We start from the raw sequence: 14,806 nt of genomic DNA on the forward strand, positions 1-14,806 counted from the left end.
CTAAAAAGAACCTGAATAAACATGTATCTTTTTCTCACTGTTAATTGTTAACCGGTGTGGTATCAGTTGAACAGGAAATTTCCTGTTGCATTGAACCTGAAATAATGTACAGTATGTGTTTTTCTCACCGTTAACTGTTAACCGGTACGGTGTCGGTTGAACAAGAAATTTCCTGTTGCAATGAGTTTCTGTAAATAAAGGCGAGTGTCTGCAATAAAGTTACTCAGTTGCTTTCATCCTGCCTTTGAGTCACAACCTTCTCTCGGCTCATCACATTCCCCTAACTTATTGGGCTTTGGGTTGAGCTGCCTCTGGGTCTCCATGAATGGCTCTCACAATAAGTTTCTTGAGCCAGAAAGAGATGGTGTTGCAAGAGATTCTCTTCTTTACCTTGTTGGTACTGAGGAAGAGATGACGGAGGCGTGGTCTGAAAGGTCTGGTGCGCTTCAGGTATTTCCTTAGCGCCCTGACTGGGCACAGTAGCAATTGGTCCATATCCTGTGTTACCTTATTGAGGCTGGAAAATTGAAATTCTCTAAACCTCTCATCGGCCGATAAAGGATTCTGAGTTTGGGCCACAAAGCCTGGCACGAAGTTGAGCGAAACCTCCCCCCATCCTCTAGAATGGGTGACTTCGTAGGATAGACCATGTACTTCAACGACCCTTTTTGCCGAGGCCAAAGCTACTAGGAAGACTGTCCTAAGGGTTTGGAAGTAGTCAGAGGTCCTATTTAAGGGCTCATAGGGTGGATCCTTCAAGGAACGTAAGACCAGGGACACGTCCCAAGGTGGTGGTATAATCTCAACTGGGGGGCAAGATCTCTCAAAACCTCGAATCAACAAGGTGATATCTTCTGAGGTGGAAAGGTCAACCTCTCTCAGTCTACAGATGAGGCCTAAGGCTGAACGATAGCCTTTAATTGCCGAGACTGAAAGGAGTTTTTCCTCCCTGAGGTACACAAGGAAGTCTGCCACTAATGGAAGAGAAGGATCGAGTGGAGACACGCCTCACCCTCTACACCAAGCTGCAAACACTCTCCATCTTGCTTGGTAGAGGTATGTGGAAGATTGGCGCAGGTGCCTGGACATGTGCTCAGCCACCTTCCCTGAAAAGCCTCTGCTTCTGAGGAGTGACTGGACAGCCTCAAGGCATGAAGCTTAAGGAAGGGGATTCTCCCGAGGAGGACACCACTGTGTGGCTGTGTCAGCAGAAGGGGTTCTGGAGGCAGAAACCTTGGAACTTGAACCAGCAGGGAAAGAAGGTCTGCGTACCATTCTCTGCTTGGCCATGCCGGAGCTATTAGGGTTAGCTTGCATTTCCGGGAGGTCCTGAGTTTGTTGATCACCCTTCTGAGCAGGCAAAAGGGTGGAAAGGCATATACATCCAGGTTGTCCCAAGAATGTTGAAGGGCGTCCTGGAACGCTGCCTGATGGTCTGGAACTGGGAACCCATAGTGGGGAAGTTTTGCATTCAGAGAAGTGGCGAACAGGTCTATTGTGGGGAAACCCACAAAGCTATTACTGTCTTCGCTACTCGAGGATCCAAAGACCATTCGCCACTCAGCACTTGGTGATGCCTGCTCAGTTGATCCGCCACGATGTTTCTCCGGCCCGGAATAAACCTGGCTGTGAGAGAAATGTTGTGACCTTCCGCCCACTGGCAAATCTGGACCACTAGCAGACAGAGGTCTCTTGCCAGAGTACCCCCTTGTTTGTTGATGTACGAGACGGCTGTGGAGTTGTCGCTCATCAGCACCACCTCTCGTCATTGTAGATCTTTTACAAAGTATTTTAGGCCTTTCCCGGCTGCTAATAATTCCAGGTGATTTATATGGAGAGTTTGTTCTATCGGAGACCAAACTCCTGATGCTAATTTCGGGCCTAGATGGGAACCCCAGCCCCGTAGCGATGCGTCTGAAAAGAGTTTCAACTTCGGACTGGGGGTTTGGAGGGGAATGCCCTTTTGGGTATTCTCTCTGGTTGACCACAAATGAAGATCTTGTATCACCAGTGCTGGAACCTCCACTGACAAGAATGGTGAATCGATCTTTTGAGACCAATGGGTCTTCAGATGCCACTGGAGACCTCCCATTCTTGATCTTCCGCCTGGAACTAGTTTTTCCAGGGAGGAAAGATGGCCCAGAATTCTCTGCCATGACTTGGCTGTAGGAGGCAGTGGAGACAAGAGTTGGGCGATGGATTGTTCCAGTTTCCGAAGTCTGTCTTCCGAAGGGAACACCCTCCCTACCTGGGTGTTGATGGACATACCCAGATAGTTTAAGACTTGGGTTGAAATCAAGCAGAGACTTCTCTGCGTTTACAAGGATCCCCAGGTCCTTGCAAAGGTCTAGAAGTCTTCTCAGGTGATCTAGAGCTAGTTCCCTGGACGAGGCCAGGAGTAGCCAATTGTCTAGGTACCTTAGCAGACGTATCCCATGCTTGTGAGCCCACAAGGAAAAGAGTTTGAAAACCCTTGTAAAGACCTGTGGGGCGGTCGAGAGGCCGAAGCATAGGACTTTGAACTCGAAGATTCGACCCTGAACCAGAAAGCGCAGGAATTTCCGATATGCGCGATGGATGGGCACTTGGAATGTGTGTCTTTTAAGTCCACAGATGCCATAAAGTCTCCTGGGTTATGGAGGCTGCCGTCTCCATTTTGAATGGAGTTTGCTTCACAAACTGATTCAAGGTAGAGAGATCAATAACTGGTCTCCAACCTCCCGAGGCTTTTTCTACCAGAAAAGGGGTGACTGAAAAAACCCCAAGGAGGAGTTGGAGACCTCTTGTATGGCCCCTTTTAGAAACATGCCCTGGATCTCCCGAGCTAGGGCTTGCTGTTTCCCGGGATCCCCAGGGACCTGGGAGGACGAGATCGGGGGAGGAATTAGAGGAGGAGGAGAGCCTATGAAGGGGATGTGGGGTACCCCCAACTAAGCACCTTGATGGTCCATTGCATGGCTCCCATAGCCTTCCACCTCCTCCAACTCCCCTGCAGGCACCCCCCTACGCACTGTGAGGGGGAAGCCATGACCCTATTTCTGTCTAAGGTTCCTCCCTCTGCCTTTAGCCTTGGAAGGAGCCGACTTTCCTCTGCCCATAGGTTTGGCTATGAAAGAGGGGAGGCTGAGGCTCTTGGCTGAGAGTGGAGTTGCAGTTGTGGTTTTGGGTTGTGGAGTTGGCTGCTGTTGCATTGTGTGAAGGGAGGCAGCCTTTTGCATCGCGGTGTCCTGCGTCTCTTTTCTCCAAGTATCTAAGGCAGAGGAAACTGCTTGTTTAGAAAAGAGGAGAGGTTGCAGAAGGTCCGAGTTTCTCAAATCTGACTTCTCGACCTTACCGATGCTCCTATGAAGTCTTGAAACTACTGATTCCCTCCTTTTGAGGATCCAATTGCCCCACGTGGTTGCAGTTGTAGCAGTTAGGAAGTCCATTGTCTTAGGCCCAGCAGCTAGGACTTCCTGTAGGGACTGCATGGAGTTTTGGTTTGATAGGTCTTCGTGACTCGCTCGGTAGCCGACTGTGCCAGACCACGTGTCAAACCAGGATAATGCCTCCAGAAGGGACACTGAAGCTGCTTCCATTGCCAAGGCTTCTGTGGCAGTGAAGGAGACTGGGAGAGAAGAGAGTCTCTCTGAAGAGCAGCCAGGTGTGAGCCTCGCTGTGAGGGGATCCAGGGTCAGAGGAGAAGGGTTGGCGTCTCTGACCTTGTAAAAGCGCTTTTGCCTCGAGAACGGGAATTGTAGAAGTTTATGGGATCCTTGAGAATTCAAGAACCCGTTTTCCCCCGAGACCGTCTGCGAGACCTTCCTCAGACGGCCTGCAGTGTGAATAGACCAGGGAAGTTCGATTCTGGTCTCAGGGTTTGGTGGAGGACGACATAGTCTGTCTAAAGCTGGAGCGTCGGTATGTCGAGGCGACAGATGTAGATCGCCGAGGCCCGAGATATTACACATAGTTCTTAGAGCCCTCAGATAGGAGGACTCTTAAGTCCTTTGATGGTTGCTCTTCCGAGAAATCTTCCGGTCACGCTAATTCCTCGCGAGGAAGGGCGATAGAAGTCCGAGTGTCTGGAGGTAAGGGCGAAGTAGGATACTCTATTGCCATTATTCCAAGGGAAGGCTGAGCGCTGGCTAATGGCGCCGCGAGCGCCTGACCTTGCCTGGAAGTCAATGGTCTAGGCGTAGGTGACCGAATTATCGGTACTGTCTTAGTAAGAGGTTGCATTGATCGGCGGTCTGGCCTTTTCCCTCTGCTCTCAACCGAGGAGAAGAAGGGTTGAACCCCTGCGTCTTCTTCCGAGATTATCGTGAGGCTCATATTCCGTAACTCGTTAGGGAGCACGGGAACCGGAGCTATCCTGTCTGAAACACGAGGGCGAGGTGAATGACCCCGCGCGGATATGCCCAAAGACTTGCGTGATCGGGAGGTTGAAGGACGAGAGCGCTCTCTCTCTGCTGATAGGTAGCGACGGTGAGGAGAAGTGCTCTTTTTCCCTTTCCTAGAGCGATCTGAGCTCCCCAAACTAATATGTGAAGGAGAAGGATCGCGCTCGGAGTGTGTTTTTCCCTTTCCTCTCCGGGCACGATTACATGAAAAATCATGGGAAGAGCTTCTCCAACGGGAGCGCTTATTACGCTTAGGAGAACTCTCTTGTGACGAAGAGCGAGAACGTATCGTAGTGCTCTTTTTTCTTTAAGTGCCTAGATGATCCCTCACGAGAGGAAATCGATCGCTAGGCAGAGCGATGGCGCGAGGAAGTGCTCTTCTTATGTTTGTGACGAGAGCGCTTATAGACTCTCGGCGAGACATTTCGTGAAGAGATAGAAGGCGAGGAAGAGCGAGAACAATGATGTCTCTTCCTATGTCGTCTGTCTCTCCGACGAGAACGTCTGGGCAAAGGAGAGCGAGCTCTCCTTTTCCCCTCTACCTCCTAGCCTCCGAGGAGGGCGAGGACGATGAGGAGGAGGAGGAGGGAGAGTGGGAGGGACTGCGATGTTTGCGCTTGCGACGTTGTAGTTTCGTAGAAGTGCAAGCGAGGTGCGAAGTAGGCGCCATCGGAGCTGAAGTTACTATATCTGCTGAAACTTCTGCGGGCGCCGACCGAGTTGATGGGAGGTAGGCGAGGTCCTGAACTCCCGAGGGTTCCAAAACAGAAGGGACCCAAGGTAAAACTGTGCCTGCGAGGAACTGGTTCCACATTTCCTCCGAAGGAGAATCAGGAAGTCCAAGGGCAGGCCATACCGCTCATACGCGATCTGGATTGGAAGCGGTAATAGTCATATTCCCGGTGGCGGAAAAAATTGTCCCAGTGGGAGGGGCAAAGTGATCCGCCTGACCATGGGGAATGGGGGGTTAAGTCAATGGTGCCGCTCTTCCTTGACTTCCCCCCGGAGGATGGAGGCAAGGAAGAGTCTGAAGGGAGAGATCGAGAGGCCGAAGAAGAGGCCCAAGACTCCTTAGCTTTCGACGGCGAACCTGGAGGTAACGAATCCTTTTTGGATTTCTTCTTCTTCCTCTTCACGAACTTTTCCCAATGAGATGGCAACCATTCTCTACATACTTGGCAGGGGGAGCCTTCAGAACACCTATGACCTCTGCACGAAGGGCATAGGGAATGAGGATCCACCTCCGGTGGTGACATGAATGTGCCACAAGATCTTGGGGGAGCCCCCGGAAAACACACACACACACACACAAAAAAGAAGAGTTAATCAAAAACACAATAAAGAAAGGCTAGTCTGCCATTCAAACTAAAGCAGGAGCAGCGGTGTTACCACTGCAACAGCTAGAATTCGATTGAAGGTATTCAGTAGCTACTGACCGGCAGTCCCCCACCACTAACAGGTGGATAACTACCGGCCTGGTCGTTAACGACCTGGTTAAGGTTTTCTGCCGTATTTTCCAGTTCGCGCTAGAATATCTCCTATAGTAAAGAATAGGGGTTTGTATCAAGTGTAGGAACAAAAACTTTTATAGCACTTGAGACTCGCCTCATAGTTTAGTACATCAGTAAAGTTTATTGTAACTAGATTCTCCAGAATATTCCCAAATACAACTGGCACTACCTTATCACCTATTTATATACATTACCCAACACTGTGTTCCAAATGAAAAAATAAACCTAAAATTTAATAAATTAAAACTCTTATTAGACCACATAACCAGCAGCTACTACAGCTCTTAAAGTACATCAATCCTGATTAATAAACGACAATTCTTCAAGATAATGTTCAACGAATACAGATTTGGTACACCACCGAGCTTTGCTAAGACTGTTTCCAAAAAGATTTTTTAAAAACAATTAAGAGAGCTTCACTTTTGACATCATGGACCCTAACCTTTTAAGTACTGTATTTCATCCGACTTTGCTCCAAGTCCGTGTAAGCTACGGTGACCAAGCATTTAGCAAAAAAAAACTAAAATTTGTGGACAGAAGAAAATTTGAAAAGCTAACCACCCTAGAAAAATTAGGAAAATTATCCGTAAATTCTGCACTCGTCCAAATAACACCCAATAGGTCTCAAAAAACCAAAAACATTCTCTGATGTAACGGAAGGTTCCTTTTGCTAAAGAGAGAAAATGGATGGAGGAAAACCTTTTTAAAAATCATTCTTGGCTCTGAATGTAGGCAAAACAAATAAAATAGCTTTATTTTCTATTAGAAAGAACTTGCAGCTCACTAATGTGTTTAGCTGATGCTAATGCCAGCAAGGGAAGCGTTAGTCATAGAATCCTTACTGTAATATCTTCCAACGGTTCAAAATTCATTTTTTTTTTTTTAATAAGTTCAAATTCAAATGTCTCTGATTGCCAGTCAATATCAAAAGAGCTAAATTCATCAACAATAATACCAAAAAATAGATAAATCCAATCCAAGATGTGAGAGTACAGTATTCTGCAGGATCTATAACCCTTGATAGCTGAAATGGAGTTTTTCATAAAAAATGGAAATGCATAAATTTAATATTATCCAAACTAGACCTGGGCACTGTCACATTCCTTTATTTGCACCAACTAAACTAACATTATAATGCCTCTGATACAGATTATTAGTAGACTGTCTTTTGGAACCTAAGATAAGGCAATTCAGAAGGCTTTAGAAACCCTTGTTTCAGAAATATGGTGGACAGTTTTTATGTGGTTTGTGTAAGGAGTACAGGTTTGGTTGCTTGAAAAGAATCTACCTGTAAAGCAGCCTCCTCAGACAATTTGACAACAGAGGCTGAAGGTCTGTAAACCACACCATTTAAGGCCAAAAGGAATGACCAGAGTCATCCTGCTGTTTGTAGACATCCTGAACTTATTTATCACAAGCGTACAGTTCTGTAGCTTGGCATCCACTTTCCAAGATAAGGCATCCACTTTCCATGATAAAGAATCCAGAACTGGTAAACAAAACACCTCTATACTTTGTTTAAAGATGATGCAGAAGCTATCTTTGTAGTAATCTGGTTTTTCTTCCTTATGTGATCTGCTAAGATATTTGTTTGTTTCCTAGGATAAACTGAAGCAGAAAGAATAGTCCTCTCAAATTTGTCCAAGCCAAGAGTGCTAATGCTATCTGGTATAGGGATTATGACTAGGTCTCCAGTTTCCAGATATAAGTTGAAAATCACCATTCACTTTCCTATTACCAGCATCACTTGAAGCTTGAAGTTCCAACAACTGACAGGAAAAGTAAATTCTTTTGATGTACAGTTCCCTGACAGATTGATAAGATCTGGAGTTGCACCCCATCCTTTCTGTGAAGCATTCGTAAACAGAGAGAGGTTTGGAATCTTCACTTCCAAGGAAACTCCCAAGATAATGGACCAAGATCGTCCTACCAACTCATTAGTTGAAGTTGGTTCTTCATAACTAAAATACAAACTGTCTAGATCAAATTATTGGAATAGAAATTATTTCTAGATCAAATATTCAGTTCCAATTCCAATTGAGATGATATGGGAAAGCTCTCACCTTTGGGTGGTCCATCAGAACAAAATTCCACTAAAGAAGCCAAGGTCCTTAGCAGTCTCATCTACATTCAAACTGACATTGACTTCCTCCTCTAGAACTTTTCTAACTAATTATGAAAAACCAGAAAAGTAACATTACTATTATCATTCCCAAGTATAGAATCAATTGAATCAGAATCTTAAGAGACTTCTACAAACTGACCAAGACTCCCAACCTTACCAGTAACCCGAGTAGCCACACTTTTTGAACCTAAATCCTTTCCAATGAAGCATTTAAAAGTAGCTAGGGAGTTGTGGAGTTGTCTTGAGACTTATGAGATCTAAAGGCACCTGAAATGGTAACCTTTGACTTGTTCACAAAGCAACAGAATTTCCTCAATCTTCCATAAATTTTTCACCAAGATGATGATCCCCATCTCCAATGTGCTGTATAAAATTTCTGGGAATCCCATTTCTTTATACCTGGATGACTAGCTATTTTGAATGCTACATTGGAAAGGATTCGGGTTCAATAAGTGAAAGCAGGCATCTGTTGGGTCTATCGAGAACATTCAATCTCCATTCCTTGCTGGGCCCAGGACTGCAGGACATTTCCATCCAAAATCTGGTAAGAATGGTTCAATCTATTCAGATTCAAATAATTGACAACTGGTCTCCAACCTACAGATACTTTCGGGGCTAGGAATAACTTGGTAAAAACTCAAGAGACGGGTTCAAGACCTCTACTATTACCTTTTTCTCTATGAGTTTTACAATCTCTATTTTCAAAACATGGATCTTTACTGAATTGGATAGATAACTTGAAAAAGATACTGGTTCCTTGGAGAAGGGAGGATTGGATGCCAGGGAAATTCTATAGTCCTCTCTAACTGGGAAAGCACTGACGGTTTGGGATGAACACTTTCCCCAACCTGATAGAAGTGGAAAAGTTCCTTTTACAGGGATCTGTGAGCAACCATCATAACATTCTACAAAAGGTATAAGAGTCCTGTTAGCATTTTGGCTGGAATGTCTGCTATTGTGAAATCCTAATGTATTCAACTCAAGAAATGAAGCTCTAGGAGGGAAATTTTAGTTACTGTACATAGTTAGCACAAGTTTACAAGGAGAAACCTAAAAGGATCACTGTGTCTTAGCATTCACTTGTACAACAATCACATTGATTCTATTTAGTGTACAGTACTGTATATCCAATAAAGTACTCAAAGTAGGGGAAGAAATCAAGTAATGATTCTGGCAATCTGACACTATTCCAACACATTGCTCCCTATGCTCAATCACAAAACACACACAGGCTAGTTCAGTATTGGACGTCCATTCTGATATATTTTCATCTAAAGTCCGATAATCCAAACTAGGATTCAGATACTGATGGCATACAAACTCATCTTCTATAAGACCATTACTACAGCATCTGCAAAACTGAAGATTTCAAGAACACTCCCCTCTTTATTACAAACTAACAGCATTTCTTCAGTAAACCAGCTTATAAAGCTTGCATGTAAAGATGACAACATTAATGATGGGTTTTAAGAGAAGTAATTAGATTTGAATCAATAAGAATGTTAGGCAGTCAATTTGTTTTATAGATCTCAAAACTCCTTTGTGAGAGAGAATACTATACAGTACATTAACACCAAACTGGAACCAGAATCAGAATTTTTTCTTTGCACTTAGGATAACAATTTATCGTTGCTATTGATAAAAATATAAGAAAATTGAAGGATAAGTATTCTTGCACATGACAGCTTCTGATCAGACGTTACCTTCAGTAACTTATTGTGATACCTTTTAGAAATATGTTCATGTAACAAACGAAGAGGAGATACCACCTCAGCATCTGACTATTACACTTTCCTAATGCTTTCACAGTCTCAAAGATGTAAACAAAATGTTGACTTATCAAGCACAAGTCCACAAAAAGACAGAAAAAAAGCATGTATACCATACCCATGCCAAGGGTATTTGCTTTCAATCATTAGATTGCTTTTAATCATTAGATTGTATCGATAGTGTGCTGGGTGCCTAAGCCCATTTAAAGGAAAGAAAACAGGAACTTTTCAGTACTTGGGTAAACAGATATAAGCCAAGCTTAGACAAAGAAGCAATATGAACATCTGGGGAGGTTCACAGAAATAATTAAGATTGTTTGAATCTAACACCGGTATGTAAGGAAATCAAAACAGTTGCAATACTTACCTGACAGGGTTAGAGGGCATATTTTCTAAGCAAACGGTAACAACAGAAAGAATAAAAGTAAATACTACGAGGAAACAGTCGAGAGCATTGTGCCATGCTCTGAAGAACACTTTAGGTCTGAAAAAGAAAAGATATTTTACTAATAACTGCATTTTCCATAAAAATAAGTTTTGAATGTTTTCCTGAAAAAATACTCATAATAAAATAAGCTTCATTAATAAAAAAAAGAAAAAATGTCATAAATTCACATACATTTAACCATTTTACTATTTTCATATCTTTTTCTCACTTCTTAATCCATATTACCAACATTCCACAATAAAAGCTTAAGCCCTGCTTTTATTAAAACTTAAGACTACTTTGACTCTCCAAATTAGATTTTGCATAATTTCAACTTGGATATAATTCTTCCTTACAAACCTGCTGCTAATTTAGTATTCCATATATTCTGTACCTTAATTCATCAAGAGACACTCCTAGGCTAAGTAACCATAGAACTCGTGTCTTATGAATTCCATTCGTTATCCTAAAATCAGCATAATCACCCCATGGCTTGTAAACCCAAGCCTTACTATAGAGTAAATTCTTTTTTCTTTTTTATTTAATGAAAGGTTTTACTCCTTTTACATCCCTTGAAATTTTTCATTTTCCTTGAATGTGTACAGCATTATCTCTAGATTCTGCAACATTTTCTTTATAAGTCCATTAGAGCAGTTATTATGCACAGTCCTAACTTTTGCATTTCAACATTTGATTTCCATCTCTTTTATAAAGTTAACTTTCACTGTTACAAATGCATGACCAATGTTAAATTGTATGAATTCTGCTATATAAGATTTTAGTGGCTGTTTTAATGTTAATCTTAATATACTGTACCATTATTTCATATACACTTGTTCAAGTAAAAATTAAAACTTGGTCAAAAAGTGTATTATTCTGACCCCGTGGTCAAAATGACAAAATCGAGGGTAATTTGTATTTTTCCTAACAATACAAACCTTAGCTATTTATTGGGGTATAGTTTCGGTGAAAGCCGAAAGGATGAGCCATTAAAAATTTAGCAAGGGTTAACTACCCATTCCGCTAGTTAGCGGGGAGTAGGAGGGGGAAGCCTGCTAACGATTGCGCTCACTTTACTTGGAGATAGGATTTCAAGGGGGACAGGGTTGGCAGGCAAGTATATAAAATAGCTAAGGTTTGTATCGTTAAGAAAAATACAAATTACCTCCGAATTTGTCATTCGTTCTGTAACTGGATTACAAATCAATGCTATTTATAAGGGTAACACCCATTTGGAGGGTGGACGTCCCAGCCAATCTGGCTTTTTGGCCTTACCCAGGGTACTCCCTATTGTGCAGAGTTTTGTGCAACAATATGGGGACCTTAACACCTCGCTAACCTGCTAAGCATTGTTAACGGCCTACCCAAGTTGTGTGTGGTGATAAACTTGCAGGACATAACTGAAGTGCCCGAGAAATTCCCAATACCACCTCGCCAGGGTATGGGGATGCAACCGTACTGTATTGGAATAATACTAGGTTACAGAAGGGAGTGATGCTTTACCTGCAGAGATTTGAGACCAGCTTGTGCATTGGTTACAAGATGCCGATTTCCCCCAAATAGAGGGGAGGATGAAGAAAAAAAAAGAGCTAGACCTTCCTTCTCATTCACTCAGACTAAAACCTGTGTAACCAATGCCCTCAACCTTCTGCTGCTTGTCCAATAAGGAGCTTGAGGTACTAAAATAGCTGTTGTGTAGTCACCACAGGACCGATAGAGAACGTATCGAGGTTCCTGTGGGTACGTCTTGCAGATAGTGGGCAGTGAACATCGTTTGGCATTCCCACACACCCACATGCAATACCTGCGTCACAGAGTAGTTCTTTTTGAAGGCCAGGAACGTAGCAATGCCCCTGAAATCATACGCTCTGGGACGTGTTGGTGGAGGGTTGGGATTCAGGGCAAAGTCAATGACTCTGTGAATCCATGTAGAGATTGTGTTCTTCGTGACCCTCCTCTTGGTCCTGCTCATGCTTACAAAGAGCAAGGACACACTGGGCCAAATTGCTGCTGTTCTCTTGAGGTAGCACCTCAAACACCTTACTGGGCATAGTAACAGACGATCTGGGTCATCAGTTACAGAGCGGAGACTCTATATCCGGAAAGATTCAAACCTAGGATTCTGAGTCTTTGCAACAAACTCAGGGAAAAAGCTGAAGCTTACCTCTCCCCTTTCCCTTGAACAGGCAACGTCATAAGAGAGACCATGAAGTTCACTAACTCGTCTGGTTGATGCCACGTTCCAAGGGGGAGGTCTCACCTCCGACTGAGGACAGGTAAGTTTTTAACTTCGTATGAGAAGGGAAGGGAAAGTTCCAGCGATGTGAAAATATCCATTCCTTTCAGTTTAAAGGCGAGACTTAAGGCCAAGGCTTCAGCGGGGAACAGTCCACTATTAGAGAGGGGCTGCCTCTCTTAAGGCGGGCGTACACCTTGATGCCTGGCATCACCCATTACCCGCAAATATGAGTAACCTACAACCGGATCACTGGAGCCAGACTCAACAGACTTGGTCTGCACTCAATGGGGTCTGCCAGAGGGTGATGGCGTCTAAATTGGCACAGGTTGAAATGGAATGCAGTCCATCCCACACTGTGCCAAATCCAAAGCAGCAGCCAAAGTATAATCAACCAAGCCAAAGTCGTCAACAAGTTCAAGCCCAAAAGGAAGAGATGGGAGAAAAAAAGAAATAACCAAAAGGAGAAGAGAAAGTGCAGATTGATTTAGTTGGATCAACAGTTGGGCACAGAGTTCATGTGGGAAAGTAGTTCCCACTGTTCATTAGAGCCCAGCTGCCAATGCCTAAGCCCCTCATCCTCATCAAGGCTTCAGCATCTGGGGGTCAGTTTCCTCTTGAAAGCCTTAATGTCTTCAATCATTCGGATGTCTCGTGGGAACTTATTACATAGTATCAGGGCTGCATATTTAAAGGCTCTGGAGCCTACAGTAGACATATATCTACGTTCCAATCGTTTGAAACCATCTGTAACTATTCTCGTGTCGACACGATTTGTTGGCTGCGCAATATGTAGCAATTCTCTAAAGTATTTTGTACTTTGTAGGTTATTGTACATATTTTAAATTCAATTCTCGCTTTTATCGGCAGCCGTTTATAATATTAAAGGAGGCCTGAATAACTCGTGATCGTATAAAAACGGAGAACGGGAAATTCACCTCTCTTACTCGAGCTAACAAAGAAAACGAGAGAAGGGATAACTCATATCTGTAGAACAGGGAACGAGCACTCTCTGTTTTCGCTCTCAAGGTTACATAATAAAAAACTAACATCACACAATAAAACAAGAAAATTAATAAAATTGATTGCTTTTCTTAGTAATTGTAATAACCAAGAACGAAGAATAACAACAACGTAACAAATAAACAAGGATATAGTCTAAATCAAAGCCTCTGAGGCGAGTACAAACTAACAGACTAAATCGCTAAACTTTAATTCGCTATTCTTTAAATCGCTATTCTTCGTAGGTCCAAATTGGACTTGCAAGCAAATAAATACCATAGTAAAAACTAATAAAAATTAATGATAACACAAAAAGGCCATAAAACGTAAGTGATATAACCTAGATGACAGAGTACCTAAGCGAACATAACCCAAAATGGCTGCCGATACCTCGGCAGGACAATCGCTTCCAAAACTAAAAACCACCATATTGGAAACAGAACAAATGCCCGGTACTGTCAAAAGCTGCCAAAACAAACTATGGTACTTAACATTGGTAAGGGTGAAGTAGCAACGTCAGTCATGTTGAAATAACGAGAAACTCTACGAAAAAACACTGTGCCCAAAAAACTCAACTTGTTTGCAAGTTCCAAATCAGAAGGATGACCTGGTGAGCGCGAGTGGTAGGTGTCGGTAGGGTAACCCAACTGTATTCTCTAGGGCCTGTCACGGCCCTCCCCCTTTGATGAAGGGATTATCTAAATGGAAGACAGCCTGTGAATAGTGTTTTACAAACGGCCTTGTTAGATATACGACACCAACAAGGTGCTCGCGCGAGGGTTGTAACCTCTGCATTACATGCTTTTAATTTTCTCTGTTATATTTGGAAGATTTATATCAGAAAAAGTACAAAGAAGGACTTTTTCACCGGGCGTCACAGGTCTCTCCCCAGAAATAGATTTTTCCTTCGTCAAAATCCCTTTATTATTACTAGACAAGCTACAACCCTAGTCGGAAAAGCAAGAAGCTATAAGCCCAAGGGCTCCAACAGGGAAAAATAGCCAGGTGAGGAAAGGAAATAAGGAAATAAATAAGTGATGAGAATAAATTAACAATATATCATCCTAAAAACAGTAACAGCGTCAAAACAGATATGTCCTATATAAACTTTCAACGTCAAAAACAGATATGTCATATATAAACAATAAAAAGACTCATGTCAGCCTGGTCAACATAAAAACATTTGCTCCAACTTTGAACTTTTGAAGTTCTACTGACTCAACTACCCGATTAGGAAGATCATTCCACAACTTGATAACAGCTGGAATAAAACTTCTAGAATACTGTGTAGTAATGAGCCTCATGACGGAGAAGGTCTGGCAATTAGAATTAACTGCCTGCCTAGTATTACGAA

The 14,806-nt window shown here is 43.1% G+C and overlaps 1 protein-coding gene across 3 annotated transcripts in view; it reads right to left on the reverse strand.

The window, feature by feature from the left end:
* LOC137648868 (phosphatidylinositol 3,4,5-trisphosphate 3-phosphatase TPTE2-like) overlaps positions 1–14,806 on the reverse strand; it is a 270,530-nt gene that overhangs the window by 16,696 nt on the left and 239,028 nt on the right. For all 3 annotated transcript variants that reach the window (XM_068382035.1, XM_068382036.1, XM_068382034.1), the window contains one exon: positions 10,155–10,271. In XM_068382035.1, coding sequence (XP_068238136.1) covers positions 10,155–10,271 — 117 coding nt within the window. The remainder of the gene's footprint in view (positions 1–10,154; positions 10,272–14,806) is intronic.

The sequence above is a fragment of the Palaemon carinicauda genome, chromosome 10 (assembly GCF_036898095.1).
Source record: "Palaemon carinicauda isolate YSFRI2023 chromosome 10, ASM3689809v2, whole genome shotgun sequence".
Classification (NCBI taxonomy): domain Eukaryota; kingdom Metazoa; phylum Arthropoda; class Malacostraca; order Decapoda; family Palaemonidae; genus Palaemon; species Palaemon carinicauda.